The sequence below is a fragment of the Halichoerus grypus genome, chromosome 4 (assembly GCF_964656455.1).
Source record: "Halichoerus grypus chromosome 4, mHalGry1.hap1.1, whole genome shotgun sequence".
NCBI classification, from domain to species: Eukaryota; Metazoa; Chordata; class Mammalia; order Carnivora; family Phocidae; genus Halichoerus; species Halichoerus grypus.
In genome coordinates, this window is record NC_135715.1 from 186,387,262 (window position 1) to 186,411,467 (window position 24,206).

General features: G+C 44.9%; 1 protein-coding gene across 3 annotated transcripts in view; it reads left to right on the forward strand.

Moving 5' to 3' along the window:
• The window catches only part of DIS3L2 (DIS3 like 3'-5' exoribonuclease 2), a 351,578-nt gene that overhangs the window by 233,035 nt on the left and 94,337 nt on the right, over nucleotides 1-24,206 (forward strand). For all 3 annotated transcript variants that reach the window (XM_078071456.1, XM_036069241.2, XM_078071457.1), the window contains 2 exons: nucleotides 11,271-11,383; nucleotides 23,850-23,957. In XM_078071456.1, coding sequence (XP_077927582.1) covers nucleotides 11,271-11,383; nucleotides 23,850-23,957 — 221 coding nt within the window. The remainder of the gene's footprint in view (nucleotides 1-11,270; nucleotides 11,384-23,849; nucleotides 23,958-24,206) is intronic.

The window sequence follows — 24,206 nt, forward strand, 5'->3', positions numbered from 1 at the left end:
AGTTTAGGAAGTGAAGAGACACACAAAAAGTAGAAACCACCCAAATGTCTGTCAACTCATGAATAGTTAAATAAATGTGGTATTTCCATACAGTGGAACATTATTCAGTCATAAAAAGAAATGAAGGACTGACACATGCTACAACATGGAAAGACCTGGAAAACATCGTTAGATAAAAGAAAACAATCACAAAAGACCACATACTATCTCATTCCATTTATAAGAGATGTCCAGAATAGGCACATCTGTAGAGACAGAGTAGATTAGTGGTGGCCTAGGGCTGGGAAGGTTGGGGAGAAATAGGAAGTGGCTGAAAACAGATGTGCAGTTTCTTTTGGGGAGGATGAAATGTTCTAAAATTGATGGTGCTGATGGTGGCTCAACTGTGCATATCCTAAAACTGTACACTTTGAATGAGTGAATGGTATAGTACGTGAATTCGATCTCCATAGAGCTGCTAAGAAACAAGAAGTCAAGGGGACTGATCATCGTGGGATGATTAAAACCCTTCAGGAAACGGCCAGACCTCATGGCTCTGTGGTACGATAGTTACGAACATTGACAGTAGAGTCCAACAGTGTTCTAATGCAGGCTCCACTGTTCACTGTGTGACATTGGGCGAGTCCCCTAACCTCTCTGAGCCTGAATATCTTCACCTATAAAACCTGAAAATCCATAGTACCTACCCCATAGAACTTCTGTGCAGTAGATTCCTTTAATCGAGAAATAATGGAATATTTTATGTGCCAGGTCCAGTCAGTGATAACTGTGGTTATAATTAACCAGGAGGTTTTGCATCTGAACAGTGTTAACTCCATTTTGGTGACCAAGTGACGAGTAAATTTGAGAGTACATCCTGGGGACTGGACTCTTTTGCCCTACTCTACCACATCAGCATCTATTGCAAAATACAAAAGAAATATTTGTATTAAGGACCCTAAGTTATTAATAATGAATTATATCCTGCTATTAAAAAAAAGGAAATAGGGGCGCCTGGGTGGCTCAGTCGTTAAGCGTCTGCCTTCGGCTCAGGTCACGATCCCAGGGTCCTGGGATCGAGCCCCGCATCGGGCTCCCTGCTCCGCGGGAAGCCTGCTTCTCCCTCTCCCCCTCCCCCTGCCAGTGTTCCCTCTCTCGCTGTGTCTCTCTCTGTCAAATAAATAAATAAAATCTTTAAAAAAAAAAAAAAAGGAAATATACATTTTTAGAGGATTTCCATCCAGAAGTGTTAAAACTATTAAGGGTTGATAATTAAAGCATTGGCATTCAGGTACCTAGAAAATTTAGCAATTCAAAATGCTTTATATGAAAACTAAATTAAAACTGTAATTGATATATGTATATTCATAAGTAGAAAGTGACTATTGGTTGCAGGTTTTTTATTTCAGTGAATATTTACTGTCACCATAAAGGAGTCACTTTTGACTATGTTGAAAATCACACTGTCTTCTACGTATTTGTCTTAAAGTGTGTGTTCTGCAGAGTAAATGTATGATCCTTTAAAAACTGGTACAGTGAGAGTACTTGTAGCATTATAGGGGTTAAGAAAGAAGCAATTACAAATTAGTTGGGTACCTGATACTAAGACGCAAATCCCATAAAGTAGTAATCAAGGGCTGAGGCGTGGGAGCCAGACCTTGATGCAAGGTGTCTGACCTCCCTGGGCCTGTTTCCTCATCTGTAGGAAGAGATCTGTCTCACAGCATTGTGAGGATTAGACGAGTTAATATAAACAAAGGAAGCAGTTAGTGTGCTATTGTTTGGGGACAACCAGGAAGGTGAATTCCTATCATAAGCTCATAAGCATGCATAAATGACAGATATAATTTCTTGTTAACTTGGGGGATCAGAAAATGGTTCCTTCTTTGTGCAAAAGAGATTAATTAGCAAAACTGAGTAATTAGATCCAAAAAAGAGCGAGTTTGGTATGGCAAAAAAATAACAAGAAACTAAAAGAGCTTCTCCGGAATGCAAGAAAAACCATTAAAGGGTTTTGTCACAGGTCATAAAGCTTTTGAAAACGATTGCTTCTCCAAATTCAAGGTTAATATGAAAGCTGCTTTGATTTCAGCTGAAAGAAAGGCTGGGATCAGGTTAAGCAGTGGTTGGGAGCAGTTGCATTTAGTGAACAGGCATTTAAATACACAGAGATGCTTAGATGTCTTTAAAACTTATTGAAAATGGCACACCTCTTTTAAACTTGTGTATTAGAGACTATTAACTATATTTTGTAGAGAGGCTTTTTTAAAATAGAAAAAGCCACAAATGGGTGTGAAAACATGCTGAAGTCTGCTTTTCAAACCTATGTCTGTGGGAAACGGTCTGCTGGGATCGTGCACGCATTCCCCGCACACCACAGGCAGGAGAAAGGGTAGGTTCCCCGGGCTAGCCGCACACGCTGGACCTGGAATATAATGACAAAAGCCACAGGCTGCTGTAAACTGGAGTCACATTTCTGGTGGGAAAATAGTTGTTTCTTATGTAGAAGGAACATGCCTGCTCGTGCGGCTTCATTTACCTAGCTCACCTTTAATCAAAGTGGCCTGTGAAGTGCTTTCTTCACCCTTACCCGCCAGGAGACCTGTCAGGTGAGCTGCCACTGCTCACTGCCCCCTGCCCAGGCCAGCCAGTGGTGCTTTCTCTTGCTGTGTGGTGGGGAATCAGGGATCGGGAGGTGGCGGAGCAAGGACAGAGCGTGTTGTAGGTGTGTTTTTATTTGACTGAAAGAGAGAGAGAGAGAGGAAGGAAGGAAGGAAAAAGAAAGAAAGAAAGAAAGGCTGTTAAACAATCCATTTATGATAGAAATATTAGAATTTACTCATAATCCTACCATTCAGAGAAAACCATTGTTAACCATCTTGAGGTATTTCTTTCCAGCCATTTTTAAGCCGGGTTTGCATTTTTTATTTTATGCTTTTTATCTTTATTGCTTTTCCAGCCTTTGAAAGCTGGAAACATTGCAAATGTGTATAATGTAGAAAGGAACAGTCCCCATATCCTCAGCCTCCAGAAATCATCACTAGGGACATCTTAATTCTGCCCAGGCAGTAACCCTCTCCTGCCTCTATTGGCTTGTCCTTCTTTGAAAACTTGTAGCTAGTTTTACTTAACTGGATTTTTCCCTTTTAAACTTCTTTCTTTCCTTGGCTTCAGCCCCTGCAAACTTTTTTTTTTTTTTTTGGATAGAGAATTTTGAACATGCACAGAAGTAGACAGAATAGTATAGTGAAACTCCTTGTTCCCATCACCCAACCCTGGCAACCTTGAAACCATGACCAGTTCACCCCATCCACCCCCTATCCACCCCCCATCCACCCCACCCCCACTTCCACCCTTAATTATTCAGACCTACTAACTTTGAAACTACCTTCAAGGGTCCTTCTTGGCCCCTCTGACTTCACTGTCCTTTGGCGTTGAGGAAAAGACCAAATGCCTGCCCTCCTTCACTCAGAGCTTTGCACGAGCCCGGGCTTCACGCTCCATCCCAGGCCTGACCGGCTGACCTGGGCTTTCCCCACTCACTTCTGAAACGCCTGGAAATTCCCAGACGTTGGGTGTGCCAGCCTCACATGTCCAGCTCCTCATTCTCTTTCCTGTTAATGAAGGAGGCCATTGCTCAAATCATTTGGAAGGGGAAAAGTGGAATTTACTACCTGGGTGTTCCTCTTCCATGCTGTTCATATAAATTTAAACTTAGATTCCTGAGCATTAGATTGAACATGACGAAAATTGCTGTGTGGGCAGTTTAGTTGAGTAGTTGCAGATTGATAGAGCCCTCTGTAATAATGAAGGAAAAAGGTTCTCGAAGCTGCTCTAGCTCCAGAAGGTGAGCTCACCAGTTAAGGAGTTTGCAGCTAAAGGTCCTCATTAACCGTTTGCTAGATGGCAAAAGGAAAATTAAAAGAGACAATGTACAGACTCTTCAAATCCTGGCCTTCAGGAGGGTCTGAGAAGTCCTCTTGTAAGACCCCTGCCTCATGCATGGGTACCTTGCATTGCATTCAGATTTCCTTGTCCCAGAATTTTTTCCCTTTGACTCCTCTCAAGTTTATGAAATATCTTCAAACCATTGCCACGTCATGGCCATGGAGTACTGCCATGGCTTGCCGTACCAGTGGTCAGCTTTTGTGTTTGATTACATAACCAAATACCACACAGAACTGGAAGACGTCAGAGTTTGAGTTGTCTCTCTTACCCAATCAGTGTTTCCATCAAAGCGAGAGGGAATTTGCTTACCCCAACTAAAAGATTGAGTTTATTGTGTGGCTACAAGGTGATCCAAGCCCAATTGTTCCTCAGCTGTGAATCTGTCTCTGAAATGCCGGGGGCCAAACTACGGCCGGGCCGCACCCTGGCTAGATGTGCTACCCTGAAGGACACCCGTCCTTCACTGCTGGGGAAGTCCAGACAGCAGAAAGTCCCTTTTTCTCCATTCTCTCAGTTGGATTCCCCTTCTTGAGCTTTCAGGACGCAGTTTTCTATCTCTCTTAAGGCTCATGTTGTTGGGAAGACTGGTCACAGGGTCAAGAGGGTGACCCAAGCAAGAGCATCATTTTCTCGTCACTTAGGCTGGATGGAGGCCAGTCTGCGAGATGGGAAATCCAGTGTCTATGGCATCTGTCACTGTGTCTCGTAGGTTATGCTTCTTTTCATCATCTACATTTGTTTGCCAAGTGGAACATATTACTTCCCTGAAGGGTTGCTTGAATTTGTTTGCCCGGCAGTACCATTCCTAAGAGATTGTGTTCTTCTTCACTCCTTCTTTTCAGTTCAGTATGACCTGAGACCACATTCACAGAAGCACGATGTGCAGAATGAAGAGGTGATAAAGTGAGAAAGTGGAGGTGGTATATTTGCTTCTCTGCTTGCAATTCTCTAGAGGTTTCCCGCTGCACTTGAAGTAAAATCTAAATGCTTCATCCTGGCCCAGGAGGGCATCTCTCATTGGGGCGCCATCTACCTCACTGGCCTCCTAGGTTCCAGGTCTCCCCTTCTCTCTATACCTTCGATGCAGGCAACTTGCTCCCACCTTTGAGCCTTTGCTCTGATTGTTCTGCCTGTGATGTACTCCCCCCGTGCCATCATGTGAGGTGGTCCTTTTTAGATGTACAGGTCTCTGTTTATTTCCTCAGAGAGACCTTTCTTAACTAAATCTGAGGTGGACCCCAGGCATTCTCATCACCTCAGCCAGTTTTATTTCCTTCAGAGTCCTTTTTACTGTCTTGAGTAATCTTACCATTTATTTGTTTGCTCGTTGTCTTTCTCTTCCCACTAGAACGTACGCCCCGCAAGAGAAGGGATCATGTCAATCTTGTTTACTTGTCCCCAGTAGCCTAGAAAAGTACCTGCCATGTAGTAGGAGCATAATAAGTGTTTGTTGAATGGCTAATTGAATGAATGAAGGTGGTTATCAGGAACATGTTTGGGGGAGGGTGTTGGAGGATTATGAGGTGACTCAAAGCCATTTAGCCTGAAGGAGAGAAGATCCAGGGGGGCACATGCTTTCAAAATATTTCAAAGCTGATGCCAACCCAAAAGCAGAGCCCAGCCCTGCTGGAAGAGATCTGCCACTGCACTCATTTCTCTTAGCCATGTTGCTGTCCTCTGAAGAGTTGGGCTTGTTCTGGGCAGCCCCATGGGGTGGAACTGGGCCAAAAAGCAGAAGCCATAGGAAGATGTATTTTGGCTATCTGAGGATGAACTGGACTATGCTGAGAAGTAGTGATTTCTAAGTCACCTGAGGTGTGCAAGCATAGATCGATCTCACTCTGGGAAGACCTGGTGTGGGGAGGACTCTGCACCATTAGACCAGGCAGCGTTTACACGCCCTTTCAGCCCAGAGTGGCAACGAGTCTACCCTGTATATTGGTTATTTTCTTATTCGTTCAGGAAACATCAGACACTGACTATGTGCTTGGCCCTTTCCCTGCCCTTTGTGCAGATGACGGAGGGTGGGAGATAGATACCTCGTGACCTGCTCTCAGTAAGTAGGTGTTGAGCCCTGGTGAGGGGGGCAGGGCGGGTGGTGGTGCAGGGGAAGTGTAAGATGCTGTGGGAAGACACAGAGGATGGTCTAGGTCATCAGGGAAAGCCTGCCAGAGGGAGTGGGCTTTATGCAGTGGTCTGTGGGGCCAGTAGGAGGCGTCAGGAAGAGAAACAGGGTGACAGGGAGGTTTGTATTTTGGAAAGAGCATTATCTTCAGTGTGGAAAATGGGCTTGAGAAATGTCAGGGAGAACAACACAGAGGTTGTTAGATCTTCCTTCAAAGAAACAGTGGTGGCCCTGGCCACAGTGGGGATGGTGGGAAGAGGAGAGACCGGCAGATTTGGGTGATGGGTCGACACAGGCTGAGACAGGCCTAGTTTCTTTTAGGTTCAGGCACTGATGGTGCCTCTTTTGCTTTAGTGGAGGTGATCCCACTTCCTGGGATGGAGAGCACGGGAAGAGACATGGTTTTGCTGGGGGTAGGGACTTTCAGAGGTGTGCGTGTAAGGTACCTGTGGGACAGTTAAGGGGCATGTCAGTCTGGAGCTCAGAGAAGTCTAGGCTGGTGGCCCAGAATAAGGAGACCAAAGCACAGAGATGCTGCTTGAGCTCCTAGGAGTGGATGAGACAGTCCAGGGAGAGAGTAGGATTGCCAGAGAAGGCAGCTTAGGGCAGAGCTTGGAGGCACGCCAACGTGTAAGGGACAGGAGAGGAAGAGGAGCCTGAGAAGGAGCAGTCCCACTGTCACACATGCTCAAGCTGAGGGAAGCGTGTGTCAAGGAGGGAGAGATCAGTAGGCCTTGGGTGCCCTGTAAGGTCAGATCAAGTCAGGCCTGAAAAGTTTGGGATTTAGCAACACGAAGGCCATTAGTGACCCAGACAAAAGCAGCTATTTTTTGCTGGTGAGGTACATTTGGCCACATTGTTCCCTGACATTCTGGATTAAAAGCAGTGCCCTTCTGGGTCAAGAAGAGTCCGTCACCGCTGTCTGGTCTTAGCAGTGGGTAAAAGTGAATTCAAGTCACCCGAGTCTGGAAGGCCCTGGTCACACTGCTCACTCCTCGGAGGGGTAGCCTGGGATGTCCCCGCCCACACTAATGGCACAGCCCTTTCAGCTGCTGAGGACAGTTACTCTGTCGCTAGCTGAGGAGGACTGACAGCTGAGGAAGGAAGCTAGAAACTTAGACAGCAGTAGTTGGATCCTCAGGACTCACAGTTAAGTCGACCAGTTGCCGTAAGCCAGGCTGTGAGTGCAAAGGGGAGTGGCCTTCGTGGGAACCGTGAGAGACAGCAGGGACAGGGATGTGGCTGCGGACAAGGCTGGGAAAGTCACCAGCAGGATTTCTGAATCCCCGGCCACGAATGGCTTCTGTTGCGTCTCCCTAGAGATGGGGAGCGATTTTGAGCTGTGACCCACTGAGATGAAGAATTGGGTTGTATCATCTTGTCTTGGAGTGTGTGTGTGTGCGGTGGGGGGGGGGGGGTAATCAAAGGAGCAAAGACTCTGAATCTGACCTGGTTTTGAATCCAGGGGCGATTACTTCCTTACTAGACAGGTAACCTTGGACAAGTGACTCGGAACCTCTCTGAGCCTCAGATGATTCATCTGTGAAATTCAGTTTATGTGCCTGTGTCAACATTAGACGAATGTATGTGGAGCCCTGGCACAAGAAGACATGGAATAAACAGCCACTACTGCTGTCCTCCTTATCATGTTTATGACCACCGTGGCCAGCATTGTGTTCGTGTCGCTGTTACTCATTACAGGGCACTTTCACATGTTCTCACTGAAGTGACAAGAGCTCTTCAGAAGTGGCTTCAGGTCGTGAGCTCCCCACCCTCGAGGATGTGTCAGGGGCCACCTGGCAGGGACACTGTTGGAAAGTGGCTGAACTGGCTGGGAGGCTGGCTTACACAAGGTGGTTTTTAAGCCGCTGCTTTTGGTTCTATTTGTGTTTTAATTGGATGAAGCAGCCTGATGTCCTCTCAGGTTCATTCCAAGGAGCATTTGTATTCATTTAAGTTCATGGGCACTGAGCAAAGGCAAGCCAGACATGGCCGGCCTTGGGGACTCTGCCTCCCTCTGCCCCGCCAGCTCTTCAGAACTTTCAGGGCTTACCTTAGCCCCAGTTGATGAAAACTTTTTCATGTAAAAAAAATTTTTTTTTAAGAACCCTTTTTTATGGAAGACAGTATTTTTTTTAAAATATCACATTGGTCCTAAATGTCTTGGCAGCAGATACTACAGAACATTTGGATTTTTATTTTCTCTCTCATAGAATAAAACCTTCAGTGCCACTACCTCAAGAGTTCTGCAAGTTCATATTATGTAAATACATGGAATAAAATATTTACTTAGGGTTTCCACAAAAGAAGGTCCAAAGGAGAGAATAAGAGAGCTTCTCTTTGCTGGTCTTAGAGGCTCTGCTGGGAATTCTGAGTGAAATTTAAGCCTCTGAAATATGTTTTGATTGGCCTCCTTCATGTTTTATCTCCTGTAATGAACTCTTTGTCAGTTTGTCAATTTTGACTAAGGACAGAAAGTTCATGTGTAGTAATAACACACAGACCGAATTTAAAATTATGGTTTATATCATGATGTAATAATCCTCTCTTTTCCTTTAGTCAATATTTACCTGTTAGGCTAATATATTATAATTTTAACTTCAAAAGAAGACACTTTATTTTACCTTCCCCAAGTGTTGGTTTTAGATACTTGTAATATCAAAATTGGAAGTTGAGCCGTCTGAGACTCTTGGCCGCATCGTCTTAGGGTTGAGTTCCTCGATCATCGCAGGGCAGGTGTCCCTGCTCCCAGTGACCCAACAACTGTGAACTCTGAGCCACACTGGTTTCTCTCTGCTTTCCAGAAGGCCCCTCTCCTCTGTGGGAAGTGGGTCTATTATATTATCCCACAGCCTCCAAGATCTCTTAGACAGACTTCGGTTTTCCCCAATGTATTAATGTTACAGGACTAGGCAGAAAAACCCACTGAATGCCCCGTAGGAGGGTAGTCCCTGTGGATGAGGAATGGGGAATCTTAAATTCTGTTCTGTCCCTGAACCCCTTATTTTAACCACCCCATGCTTAAAGAATTTTCCATTTAAAAAAAAACTGAGGGAAGAAGGGTCCCCCAAAGAAGAAGGAATAGGAGGATAATAAATGGCTACAAAATTTGCAGATAAAATGTGTGATACTTTAGGACTGACTGTGTAGGCAGCCAGGAGCAAGTAGTGATGTGCTCAGAAGCTCTTCTGAGTCAACTTGGGTGTCAGTCAGGACTCTTCCTGTGAGTCATAACTGAAAAGGAACTGATTGATTCATGAACTGCCAAGTCCATAGGTAGACTAGTTTCAAGTTCATCTGGATCCTGGAGTTCAAACAAGGCCATCACGATTCTCCCTTTATTTCCTAGACCTATTAATCTCTATATTGGCATGATTGTTTGGCAAAGATGTTTCCTTGGCAGCTCCTGACTTATGCCGGTCCTCACTGTCCAGGGTCCCAGCAGAGAGATCCTCTTTCCTGAAGTTACTATGAATAAGGATGGGGTATAGTGGAATTACATCAAGCATATATTTAAAGATTTTATTTATTTATTTTAAAGAGAGGCGTGCGTGCGAGTGGGGGTAGGAGTAGAGGGTGGGGGAGGCAGAGGGAGAGGGAGAGAGGATCTAAAGCATTCTCCACGCTCAGAGTGGAGCCCGACGTGGGGCTGCATCTCACAACGAGATCATGACCCAAGCTGAAACCAAGAGTTGGATGCTCAATCGACTGAGCTATCCAGGCACCCCAAGCATATATTTAAATTTGAGCAAATTCACCTTTATGTTGATATCATCAGTGTACCTCTGTCTGCCCGTGATGCGCTCGTCATACTGTACCCCTACTTTACATATGTACTCTTTTTTGTATTCCGTCCACTCTGTCCATTCTCATATACGTATGTAAGTGTGTATGTGTGTTTGTGTATAATCATATATGCTGTATTTGAGAGCTGGTTTATGGGATGTTCAAGAGTAAATCTTAAATTTATAACCTAACCACCCCCTCAACCCCACTTTAAGTGTAGTTCCACCAGCCTACGTCATGTGCCCATCTCTTTGGCAGAACTGGTAGGCAGGGCCCACTCCACCAGAAAGGGACAGGGCAATTCTGTAAGGGGAAAAAAGTAGGTCTTTTACCAGAAAGGAAAAGACAGTAGGCAAACAAACCAATAATTCATTCACTCAACAGGTATTTGTTGAGTGCCTACTATTTGTCTGGCATTCTTCTAGGTACTGGGCCTAGACCGGTGAACTTTACACAAAGGTTCTGCCTTCCTGGAGCTTACATTGTAGGGAGAGAGGCAGATAGTAAATATGTAAGCCAATAAAAATACACTGTGATCTCTGGCAGAGATGAGTGCTCTGAAGAAAAGACCATGGTAATCATCTTCATTTATGGATTAGGTGCTTTGACAGTGCAGGTAGAAGAAACAGAGGGCAGAGAATCTCCTCTTGTTCCCAGATTCTCTTTGAATTGATCCTTATAAGGTAAGAAGGATTTTGATAGGCAGGTCCTGTTGAGATGATCCCAAACATAAGAAAAAACCATGAGCCAAGCAAACATGTCAGTGGGATGAGGTAAGGTATGTTCTGAGAGTGGAAAGAGGTTTCCCATGACGGCTGCATGCAGACATGTGGAGGGGGGAGCTGGAAGGCTGGCAAGGCAAGTTGGGGTGGGACCAAGCGAGGACGTGGCTTACAGGCTAAGGAGTGGCATCACCAGGTCCATGGCTGAGAAAATTCCAGGCCACAGTGTGCAGGGCTAAGTAAGAAGGCAGAATCAAGGTAGGAAGGCGGCCAGGTATAGGGCTCGACATGAAGGCTGTGCTCGGAATGGACAGGAATAGCAGAGACTTCAGAGGCAGAGTCCACAGGATTCGGGGACTTCCTCATTTCTAGTGCCCTGAAAGGGCTCATTCACCATCCAAAATGAGACTGCTTTGGCAAGTCTGCTGATGTTTACAAACACAAGAGGCCTTTAGAAACAGGAAACATCTTGCAAAGATGGTTAATGTTGTTTCTTGAGGATAAAAATCTCACCATCTGCTAGTATATAGTGAGGAAAGTAACCACGCAAATCGCCGGGGGCAGATGGAATCCCCAGCAAGACTGGAAACGGTGACCCGCACCTCAAGTCCCGGGGCCTCCGAGAGTGCCATGCAGTCTCGGGAGGGATTCCTGGGAGGGATGGCCTTGCCTTCTGCACCACACTGATCAGCCTCCTTCTGCAATTACAGGCAACTTTGAAGTGGGGGTTCACATTGCGGATGTCAGCTATTTTGTTCCCGAGGGATCCCCCCTGGATAAAGTGGCTGCTGAGAGAGCTACAAGCGTCTACTTAGTTCAGAAGGTAAGTATCAGTCTCCAGTTTCTTGGATTGAAGGACATCCTATTTGGTCTCCTTCCTTTGTTTGTCTCTTTTTTTACCAAAAAAAGAAAAAAAAAAGTCATGAGGAACAACAATCTTGTCTGAACATCTTTTCTCACATCCAATGAGATCTTTAAAAAAATGGTTTTGTCTCCCTACAATGTAAGCTCCAGCAAGTGTTTCCCCTCGGTGGTTGCATGTTTTCCTTATATATTCAAGAGGAACCATACCCTGGCAAGACACAGGGACCCGTCTCAGGTTTCAGACTGGCCCTGCCACCTGAGTAACTCAGACAGGTGCTCATGTTCAGAAGGAAATGAGGGAAAGTAACTGCTTTCAAGCTGTTGTTCCAAAGCAGGGCTCAGCAAACTCGGCCCACACCAGCCACAGTTTTTATAAAGTGTTTTTGCAACACAGCCACGTGCTGTAATGTGGCATTTTAATGTCTATGGCATTGTCACAGTATGACAGAATGGAATGAAATGCTTTTGAGAAAAAGTTTCGACCCCTGTTCGAATCTGCTCCTGCCTTGCCCTCTACAAGATAACCTGGAATCTCAGAGATGGAAAAGGATTTCACCAGAGAAGATCTATAGATGACAAATACACATGTGAAAAGATGCTCCACATCATACGTTATCAGGGAAATGTAAATTAAAATAACAGCGTGTCCTACCCAAAAAAACAGGGAACTCTTGGGTACCCATCAACTGCAGCTCGAACAAGTAAGTCGCGTGGGTTCACACCGTAGGACTAGAGAGCCCAGGTGGTGGGGGGGACTGCCCGTGATTCTTCATCTGGGTCCTGATTACATGAGCTTTCACTTAGTGAAAAGGTACAGACTTTCCCTTTATGACTTGTGCACTTGTGTGTGTGTGTATTATACTTAAATAAAACTGTTTTCGGGCGCCTGGGTGGCTCAGTGGTTAAGCAACTGCCTTCGGCTCAGGTCATGATCCCGGGGTCCTGGGATCGAGCCCCGCATCGGGCTCCCTGCTCGGCGGGAAGCCTGCTTCTCCCTCTCCTGCTCCCCCTGCTTGTGTTCCCTCTCTCGCTGTGTCTCTCTCTGTCAAATAAATAAAATCTTTAAAAAAAAAAAAATGTTTTCATTTTGAAGCTTTTTGGGCGATGACTTTCGCTCCGCTCTGGCTCCTTTTCGTGTAGGTACCCGGCCTTCGCAGGAAAGGAACAGCTCAAAAGCCAGCCCCTCACTCACAGCTGAGCTCCTGAGAACAGGGCTCTGAGATTTGTACATCGTTTACACTTAACATAACCTCAGGTTAAAGATACCCCGTCCATACCTCCTGCCCCAAAAATGGAGTTGGCCAGCTCTGGCCTTTGCCTGGCCCAAGGCCTCTGAGGGAAGGGAGATCAGACTCCAAAATCCCTTATATCTACAAAACTGTGATGTTATGAGGAAAAGAGAAACAGAAGTGACAATCTCTTAGACTTTCAAGACCACAGAAAGTGAATACATGTGAATTGTTCTCCCCGTGTAGAAAAGTTTAACTCTGTTCTTCAGATTCAAATATTTAAGAATTCTAGACACAATTAGAGGTTCTTCTAAGCAGGTGGTTTTCTCTTATCTAGCTGTTGCATTCTCCTTTTATAACCAGGAATTACATTTCAAAATCAGAAAATGGAAAAATAAAATCGGGTTAAAAAACGAAGCACATTTCCTTTCCTCTTCTCTTCTCTTTGTTTTCGTGATTGTCGCAGTTCTAGAATTTCTCCTCAGGACTGCAGAGTTGGGGTTCTGCTCCTGAGCTCTGAAAAGTGCGGGAGCTGGATGGAGGAGGGGCCCATGTGCCCCCGAGTGGCTGTGGGCCCCTTCTGCCCGCCTCGGCCCCCAGCTTGGCTGGAGCGAGTGACGCCAGCCCACAACCTTGGACAGCAGCAGCTGTGCATTCTGGTTCCTTTGAACCACGGCTCTGACCTTTCTTGCTACTCATTTTTGTTTCTTAAAGGACTGTGGCCAGGAACTTTGCTGTTTTCACTTTACTTTGCCTATAAAGGTCTTCTTAAAAGCTGGATGAGCTGCTTACCTCTTCCTCCAGATTCTCTGCTTTCTCATTTGGCAGAATCATTTCTCCCAACTTTATCAGATGGGGGAAGGCGTGTGTGCGTTGGGGGTGGGGGGCCGGGTGGTTTCCCACCTAGAGGGACTGTGGCACCGATTTCTTTTCATTCAGTGCTACTGGCTTATACGTAGCTGATACCAGAATTACAGTCAAAGCTTGATTTGGGGAATTATCCTATAGATCAGGACTATACAATAATATACAAATTTGGACCCGATGTTGGGTCAAATTCCGTTTTACTGTCTTTAAAATGAAATTCTTTTTGTTGGGATTTTACTCACAGTAGTAAGTATTTGGTTATTCTCATTAACAATAGAGTATACTCAGGAGGAAAGATAAATTGAAATATTGTCCATTTAAGTCCCATGAAAAGGACACACTTTTTCTTTTTGACAAAAATTAGGCATCTGTTCATTTAACTGACTGAGGCACCCAGGTGCACCTAGGCATATCTGTTTGTTAAGGGGACAAGTGTCTACCTGAGTTTAGGCCTGTCCTTCTCAGAGGGATGTGACATCTACCCAGTAAATGTCTCCTGTCTTCCCTGAGAGGGAAATACGATGAAATTGTAAAATGTAAGGTAATTTTTAAAAAATAAGTGAATTAAGTTTTAAAAGTAAAAGAAACCCTAAACAGTTGAAATCTAAAGCTAAATTGTTTGCCTGTTGGCCCCAGCACCCGTGTTATTTTAGGTGTGAAACAGCTCAAATGAAAGTTCGCCCATAAATCTCTACGATATTTTATTGGTACTGCTTTATAATAGAGATCAAAGATTGGGATTGGAAGCCTGTCTTAACGTGGAGTCCAAAGAGTTTTAAGATGTTCCTTTCTGACCCCAGCAGGTTGTCAAGAGTGTTGATGTTTTGTTAATGTCTGACCGTGTAGCAAGGAGTTGATCAAATTCGGAATTCATGGAAGTGTTGATATGAAAAAGAAAACTCTTTAAACAGAGATATTGGCTGGCAAATGAATTATCTGTTTCCTTTTAAGTGGTTTCAGTGTGCGAGTGGAGGGCTAGCTGTACCTTACTGTTAAAACCTTGAAGTCCTCAGAGAAAAGGAGAAAAACTCCCTAAGTTCTCAGGCTCTGACAGCCAATGAGCTCTGAGGGTGTGAGGGAGTCTGTGAGCCAGTGAAGGCCTGGGCTGAAAGGGGCAGAGGAGGCCCCTGCTGCAGCTCCGGGCTGGGTCGCTGACATCTGGCTCCCCTGAGCTTTGGAAACCCCCACCCCCCACCCCCCGTCGCTGCTAGTCCCTCCTGATCCTCTTTGCACGGATGATTGATTCTTCCCCTCTGTGGCCCTTTCCGTTGGTCACAGGGCTGTCCTGGCTAACCCGTTGCTGAACTTGGCCAGCCTGCGCGCTGTGGCTTTAGCAGATGTTTCTGCTCTCTGAGGCTAATATAAGATTTTATAGTCCTGTTGGTACCCCCACCCAGCTGCCTTGGGCAGTGGCGTATTTACCTAAATGATCTGTTTCTCTCAACTCTCCCAAGCTCTAGTCCAGAATGCTTAGAAAGTCGGTGTCCTGTCACCATGTCCCTTTTTTCCATGACCAGCTTTTAAGCCGTGCCCTGACCCAACTTTGATGCTGGCCCGAAACATGCTTTAGGAGATGAAGCTCCCTTTAAGCCCCTTTCCTTTCCTCTCCTGCTGCCTGAAGGGCTGTCCGTCTTCATCCAGTTCCTATTTGCTGAGGACCAGCTGTGTACCAGGTGGCAGGTGCGTGAAGATGAGAGAGATGCTGATCTTGCCCCGGGAAGTCAGAGGAGGTGGGCACGTAACAAACACAGTACACGGGGCCACCTGCAGTTATAGAAGTACTCCCAAGGTGAGGGAGTGTTCAGGAGGAGAGACAAGTTGTAGCTGCCTGGGTTGGCGGTAAGAGAGGAGCTTCCACAAGAGCCAAGATGGCTTCACAAAGCAATGGATTTTTGAGCAGTGTTTCAAATTTTGAGTCGAACATTTCTAGGTAGACACGTGAGTGGAGAGGGCATTCCAGGCAGTGGCTCAAAAAAGCATGGAACATTCAAGGAACGGTTTATAGTTTGGAATGGCTGGGGTATAAAGTGCAGGAGGAGCCAAAAGATGAAGTTACAAAGAGAGGCCTAGAGTGGCAAGCTAAGGAGCGTGGACTTCATCTTCAGGATAAGTAGGGAAGGGACATGGTCTCCTTTGTCTCAAGTAGAAAATCACCTTAGCAGTCATGTGGTTGAAGAAGAGTGAGGCCAGAGGGAGGAAAATTGTTATCAGTACCAGGGCCCTTTCCCTCAACCCTGGCCCCTTGAGGCTTTGAATAACCACCCCAAAATACACAGGGATTTTTTCTCACAGAATTTTAGGAGAGTTTATCAACATGCTGGTGTCCAGCTGGACCCCAGGAGAACTAGCGCCATTGATGTCTTCAGCCTGGTGCTAAAATGGACATTCTGAGCAAGAAGCCCCCAGCTGCATCCCCTCCCTGTCTAGCAATGCATATCACACAACAAAGAGTCCGACTAGGCAAATAGGGCAAGTTGGCTTCCCCCTGTTGTCTTTGCTTTCTCCTTGGAGATAGGGTCTGGAGGCCCTCTGCCAGCTTCTCATTGAGAGCTCTTGGCCACTGTTGACCTTTGGCCATAGATCATGGAGGGTCCAGACTTTACTGGAGACCTCTCCACTCCATTGAAGGTGTTTGGACCCTCCCACATTAGCAGGACAAGCAAAGAAATCACCTTGGGAATTCAGTTCATCGGCTATTGGAAAGATAAAGGCCATGTGTCCTACTGTAAATGGGATTGCAAATTATCATTGGGTGGAAAAGAGTAAGAAGATGCAGAAGGCTGGAGAATAATAAGGAAATCTGACCCAGAAAAATTTCTACTCCAGAACTCCGCTGCTGGTTTAGGAGACTATTAGAATATAACCCAAGAGAGATGAAGATGGAGACGAGAGAAGACTCATTTGAGAGAGATTTAGTTGTAAAACCTACAGAACCTGGGAACTGATTGGATATAGCAGAGGGAGGAGAGTGGAGAAATCACAAAATAACACCCAGTTGTGTTCTGTGGGAGGGGTGTGTGTATGTGTGTGTGGTTTGTTGTTGTTTGCTTGCTTGTTGAACTGGTAACAGGGTGCTGCTCTTAACAGAGATAAGAAATATGTCATAGCAACAGGTGCAGGAAAAAAAATGCTGAACTTTGTGTTCTTCATGCAAAGTTGGAAGTATGCGTGGGACATCCAAATCAAGATGTCCGGAGGGCAGAGTAATAAAGGGATCTGGAGTTACAAGGAGAGGCAGAGCTGGAAATGAGTGTGGATGGGACTCGTGGATCAGTGGGAGTGCAACCCCAGGAGTGACGGAGGCCCCAGGGAGCATGTGCAGGGAGAAGAAAGGGGAGCAGGCGGCAGAGGGTGAGAGCACTAACGTTTAAGGAGCCAGCCGAGGAAAGGGTCCAGTAAGGACCAATGCAGTGGGAGTCTGAGAGTGTCCATCTGTGTTTCAAAAAATATGTGTACCCATAACATGTAATGTTTTACCTGACGTATGGTCATTTATGAGCGCACAGAAACAAGACAAAGGTTCTGTACCGACATGTTAACATTGTTTCTTCTAAGGCATGGGGCCTCACAATTTTTACATTCTCATGTTTTGGTTTGTTATCACCTAAAATTTCTACCACAAACATGTAATTTTTGTAATTTAAAAAGGTCATATTGAGGGGCACCCAGCTGGCTCAGTTGGTAGAGCGTGCAACTCTTGATCTCAGGGTCATAAGTTTGAGCCCCATGTTGGATGTAGAGATATCTTTAAAAAATAAATTAATAAAAATTAAAATGTCATATTGAATTGAGAAGTGAAAGGAAAGTGTGAATGAAAATAGGAAGCATGAACTATTTTGAGAACCTTAGTGACGTGAAGGGGGACCCCCAGAGTGGGAGAGGGGAGTGTTGTTTCTGGTTCCTAAGAATGGGAGACTGACCCTATGGTCTCCGGGAAAGACAGTGCAGAAGAACATGCAGCTACTCTAGAAGAGCTTTGGCAGGGAGGGGATGGATCAAAGCTCAGACAGGAGGCCAGGCTTTGCACAGGGAGGACACTTGAGCTCTCAGGGGGACTGAGGTGGGGTGTTGGGAGAAAGGGGCTTGAGGAAGGGGCTGGAACAATGCTTGGGAGGGGTTGAGTCCGATGGTCTCTGTTTTCTCTGTGAAGATGAGTTGAGGTTATCTGCTGAGAGCTGGGGGAAGGCAGCTGGGTAGGAGGTTTGAGGAGAGTTAAGAGAGTCTTGGGGGGCGCCTGGGTGGCTCAGTCGTTAAGCATCTGCCTTCGGCTCAGGTCATGATCCCCGGGGTCCTGGGATCGAGCCCCGCATCGGGCTCCCTGCTCTGCGGGAAGCCTGCTTCTCCCTCTCCCACTTCCCCCTGCTTGTGTTCCCTCTCTCGCTGTGTCTCTCTCTGTCAGGTAAATAAATAAAATCTTTAAAAAAAAAAAAAAAAAAAAGAGAGAGAGAGTCTTGGAATGGAGTCGAAGGGCCTGGAGGAAAGAACCAGCCCCAGACAAGGGGAAGGACTGCCAGCCTCCACTGACGTAGGAGCTGAGCCTGGCTTAGTGACCTGATCCGGTGACCGGCTGTCACTGCTCAGCTGCAAATTACAAACGCAGGAAAGGCACATCGTGAGACGGACCATGGGGCTCTAGAGTTGGGACAGTGAAAGTAGGGGACTTCGAGAACTTTGAGGGACTTATCCACGGACTCTATACCTTGGGGTGAAGCTAATGAGGGCAACCATCCAGGGGTCAGGGGATGCATAAGTGGTCACACGACGCTAATGACAGCCAGCAGTTTCTCAGCCCCGGACAGACCTGTCTTCTCTTTCCCACTTGTTGGTTGTGTTCCGCGCTCATCACCCCTGCCTCCAAGTCTCCCCGGGGTGCTGGGGCAGACGTCCCGTAGCTGCCGAGCATGTGTGAGCCTCAATCTGTGTCCAGGTGGGGCTCCCCTGGAAGTCACAGCCCTCCTCCCGTGGGGATCCCTGCCATGCTGCAGACTTGACACACGTGCTACGGGACACGGAGGGACACGGAGCACTTTCCCAGGGAGCCCGGCAGAAAGCAGGCCCGACTGATGAGAGCGGTGACGTGCCACACCATAGATGTGATGGTAACATCTTCGTTCCTTCACCTTTGAAAGAGAAATAGCCGTCTATTGATAAAACTGTATGGACATAAAGACTGTTTTCTCTGAATACCATCTGACTTCTGCCCCAAGATCTGGTGAAAGTTTATTCAAAGGAATACCCTTTAAAAATTAAAGATAATTATACTACTTGAAAATGTCTTAATGTTTAGCTTCTTCATGAGCACTTAGGGTCTTGGACATCTGGATATTAAAATATCCTCATATGATACAAGGTACCAAGCAGTGTTTATAACCTGGGCAGCCACTGAGTGCGCCCGTAGTTCTTAGGAGAGAATAGTCAAAACAGTTTATCTTATACTTAAAATACTAGCTGCTTGTGAATTCTTATGTACAGATGTTTAAATAGAAGCAAGCCCACCATGTATTTCATAAAATGTTTTATGTGATGCAATAAATAACAAACACAGAAAGAGAAAGTGATTCATTCCCTGGGCAGAAGTCAGTCATTTGCAGACAGAGTGCCTGCCCTGTATCAGGTGCTAGGTGGAGAGACAGGAACAAGAGCTTGTCCTCGTTCCTGAGGATTCTATGGTGTAGTGGAGGGGAGAGGCACATAAAGAAGTGATTCGGGGGTGTTAAGAGCCATAGAAGTGTCAGGAAAGAGCTGGGAGGATGGAGTAAATGACTGTTTAGGACTGCCTCAAATCCTTTTTGAAAGAACAAAGGTGGGTGGGGAAAGTATTCAGAACACAGTACATCCTCCCCTGGGGGAATCTGGAGAAGCCTTTGAGGGATGATGAAGAGCCGAATCTTCAAGGATGTGCAGAAGTTGGCCAGATGCAAAACATCCAGAAAGATGTCCCAGAGAGAGAGAGAACTATCTTGGCAAGAGCTAGAGCAGTTACAGGCCTGGCAGGCGAAGGGTGTGCCATGAGCAGCCCGGCTGAAGGGGAAGGCCAAGCCAGGTGACCCAAGGACCTGGGAGACCTGGGGACGGCCAGCAAGCTGACTTGTATTGAGCATCTTCAGTGTTGTTTTGCCAGTAAGAAAACTAGGCTCAGAATTACACTAGCTTGCCCAAATTGTACAGGAAGTGATAGGCCCAGGATTAGACCTCAAGTCCATCTGGCTTCAGATCCTTTGCTCTTTTTCTTGCATCATGCTGCTGATGAGTATGGACTTCACTCTATTGGTTGCTGGTCTTTAGACCTTTTTTTAATGGTAAAGGCCTTTTGGCAAATAAAATCTTAAGCCCAGACTCTAATATATAAGAACAGATCAGGTTATATTTCATTAGCTTAAATTTCTTTCGTATTTAAAATGCGTAACTTACGAGATCAATTCATGAAAGCAGTGGTTTTCTTTTTAATAAGCTCTTTCTTTTTGGAATCATTTTAAACTTAACAGAAAAGTTGCAAAGACAGTACAAAGAGGTCCCACATACCCTACACCCAGTTCCCTCAGTGTTAACATCTTACAGTACCCTAGGACATTTGTCCTAACCAAGAAGCTGATATTAGAACATTACTCTTAACTACAATCCATACCTTATTTGGATTTCACCTGCTTTTCCACTAATGTCTTCTTTCAGGGTCCAGTCCAGGATAGCACATTGCATTCAGTTGCAATGACTTTCTTTTGCCAAACACTAAAACAGGAAGCCAGGAATTGCATTACATTCTCCTACACTCAGCTTTGTGATTCACAATGAGATAGTTCCTTGAACACTTTGAAGAAACTCTAGCTATATGTAAAGAGGTATGAAGTCCTGGACTACAAGCATGCAGGGTGAGTAGCCTACTACCAAAATACAATTGGTATAATTACCAGATAATGCAGCCCAGAGAAGAAGCCAAGAATGCACGCCCCACAAATTTGATTTAGTCTCTTAGCTTGGGCTGTCGTACAGTATGCTAGAGACTGGGCAGCTTAAACAACAGACATTTCTTTTTTCACAGTTCTAGAAGGTAGAGGTCCTAGATGAAGGTCCCAGCCAGTTTAGTTCCCAGTGAGGACTCTCTTCCTGGCTGGTAGATGGCCGAGTCCTCACATGGCCTTTTTTCTTTGTCTGTGCAGGGCAGGGAGAGGGGAGTTACTCTCTCTGTCGGATCAGCACCCCACCCTTAGGACTTCATTTAGCCTCAATTACCTCCTAAAGACCCTACCTCCAATGCAGTGACATTGAGGGTTAGGGGTCCCCCAAAGGAATTTGGGGGGGGAGACAATTCAATCCGTAGCACAGTCCAAAAGCTGAAATGATAGGAAATATTTACAATTCAGTCACGAGACAGTATGGTATGGAGACTTCCTCCATTTTGCACCATACGTTTACACAAGTGACGATGTATTATTTGGTAAGACACTTGATACTTGCAAGACAGTGTTAAATATAGAGATCATATTTTAACACTCATTAAATAAGTTGAAGAAAATGTAGTGTCATCTGAACAGATGGTGCAAAAGCAATGGTAAGAAAAAAATTTCAAAAGTGATTGTGTTATAAAAGCTGTTAGCAAAAGTTTTCAGGTGGTCATTGAATTTTACATAGGTGTTAAAAAGAAATCTCGCATCCTTCAGAATAATGCCAAGTAATGCCATACAGTTATAAATTATTTGTTACTGGTGTGGGCTGTGAGTTCTAGAATTTACTTTTCCATATGAAATGTTATTTACTGTATTGAAATGTATTGAAACAGAGTACAGGTACCTTCACACAGAGTAAGAAACCACTAGGACTTATTTTGCTTTTGCTGATAAATAAACTTAACTGGATAACTTTACCTCAGCTAGTACAGAGTTACCTCTCTTGCCTACTACCTCTCAGTTACTTAAGGCAGGGTTAAGTGTTAGCTGAGTTACCTGTACTTGATACTGTGAATCGAGGAGTCCACAGCCAGTGTGTTGAATAAAGGGCTATTACTGTGGCTGTTTTTAGTTTGGGAGCAGAGTGAATGATAATGCTGTTAATCAAGAAAAGTGCAGAAGAAGGAATAGATTTAAAGGGAGGAGTGAGTCTGAGGTATCTTCAGGACACCCAGGTAGAGATACGGGCTTCATCTTGGGAACTTTAGAGAAAACAGGTAGCATTCTGGGATAGCTTTGAAGTCATCATTTGAAAGTAAGTTGAAGAGAAGTTTTTTTTTTTTAGTGAAAGAAGGTAAACCAGTGGATCAGTTTATTATAGACTAGAAAGATCAATAAAGGGAAGAAATAATTTAGGTTTAAAGAACTGCAGTATGAGTGACTAGCTGGCCACAGTGTTCCTCTAGGAAACATGTGATATTTTATTGGAGTATCCTGTTAATGTTCCAACAAGCAATTTGGTCAGTTGTGATATTTTCAATCACTAAAGTGTTGATTCTGCAATTTTACTGTAATAAAACCCCATCATGAGTTTACACTCAGCAGTGGGGTTCTTTTATCTATCCCAACTTTATTGGCAAATCATTGACAAATATAGTTGTATGTATTGCAGGTGTACAATGTGATGATTTGAGACACGTGTACATTGTGAAATGATTGCCAACATGAAGGTAGTGAACACTTCCATCACCTCACACAGTTAGCTCTCTTGTGTGTGTGTGGTGAAATGCTTAAGATTTACTGTCAGCAAATTTCAGGTGTACAACACCCTATTATTAACTGTAGTCACCATGCTGTACCTTAGATCCTCAGGACTGATTCATCTTATAACTGAAAGTATGTGCCATTTGACCTACATCTCCCCATTTTTCCTCCCCCCTGGCCACTGCCATGTAAGTGATACTATACAGTATTTGAGTTCCTCTGTTTGGCTTATTTCCCTTTGTAGGATGCTCTCCCAGGTTCATCCGTGTTGTCACAAATGGCAGGATGTCCTTCTTCTTTATGGATAATAATATTCCATAGTATATGTGTATATACACATTTTCTTTATCCATTCATCTGTCAACAGATGTGTATGTTGTTTCCATGTCTTGCTATGATGAGTAATGCTGCAGTGAACATGAGAGCACAGATATCCCTTCAAAGTACTGATTCCCTTTCCTTGGGATATATACCCAGAAGTGGGATTGCTGGATGAAATGGTAATTCCATTTTTAATTTTTTGAGGGACCTCTATACTATTTTCCATTATGGCTACACCAATTTACAGTCCCCGCAACATTGTACAAGTGTTCTCTCTTCTCCACATCCTCACCAACATTTTTTATTTCTTGTCTTTTTGGTAATAACCATTCTAACAGATCTGAGATGATTTAGAAACTAAGAAAGCAATCCCAGTTATACTAGCACCAAAAACAATAAAATACTTAGGAATACATTTAATCAAGGGGTGAAAGACCTATACACTGAAAACTATAAGACATCGATGAAAGAAATTGACAAAGGCACAAATAAGTGTAAAGATAGACACCCTGTGTTCTTGGATTGCAAGAATTAATATTGTTAAAATGCCCGTGCTACCCCAAGTTATCTACAGAGTCAGTGTAATCTCTATCAAAATTCCAATAGCATTTTTCACAAAAACAGAAAAATCTATCCTAAAATTCATATATGGAACCACAAAAGCTAGCCCTGACCAGCTAAAGCTATCTTGAGATAGAAGACAAAACTGGAGGCACCACACTTTTGATTTCAAACTATGTTACAAAGCTATAATAATCAAAGCAGTATGGTACCAACATAAAAACAGACACACAAACCAATAGAACAGAATAGACAGCTCGAAATAACCCCGTGTGTATATGGCCAACTAATCTTTGACGGTCCCTAGGGAAAGGACGGTCTCTCCAATAAATGGTGTTGGGAAAACTGACAGCCACATGCAAAGAATGAAACTGGACCCCTGTCTTACACCACACACACAAATTAGCTTGAATTAAAGACTTAAGTATAAGACGTTGGGTTCTTAAGTATATAGTTCAACCGGAATAGTTATACCCAAAAGTACAAGTCATTCTTGACTCTAGAGCTTTGGTCTTAGTATAGAGTAAAAAGTCATTTTTCATTGCTGTGATGTATTTTTTCCCTGTTACCAATTCTTCTCACCTTTCCAGTTCACATTCCCATTTCTCTAGAAGCTCTTGGAAAAAGTACCAGATAGCCTGGTCTTTCTGCAGTCTTTGGGGAAAAAAGCTGCCTCCATCTTCAGCTTGCTCCGGAAGCTCAAGCTGTTCACCAAAACTCTGCCCTCTGGGCTGCTCCCAAGCCTGTGGTAGACTCCTGCAGATTGTAGGAAGGTGCTCACGGGCCACTTCTCTGTTTGCAGGTCGTCCCCATGCTTCCCAGGCTGCTGTGCGAGGAGCTCTGCAGCCTCCATCCCATGACCGACAAGCTGACCTTCTCTGTGATCTGGACGCTAACCCCGGAGGGCAAGGTAACAACTTACACCCATGACCATTTCATTCAGTGAGTCCCCGTTAATCACTCACTGTGTGCCTGGGGCCAAGCTGGAGTCCCGTGGTGGGAGGATGAGGGCCATTGTAGGGGCAGCTCCCGCAGGGAAGAACAGAAAAGAGCCCCCTGCCTCTGAAGAGCTGTCAGTCCATTTAGAAGGCCAGACTGACCCTAAGCAATTAGAAACAAGTTATTTGTTTCTTATCTTTTATCAGGTGAAGGAAGAAAT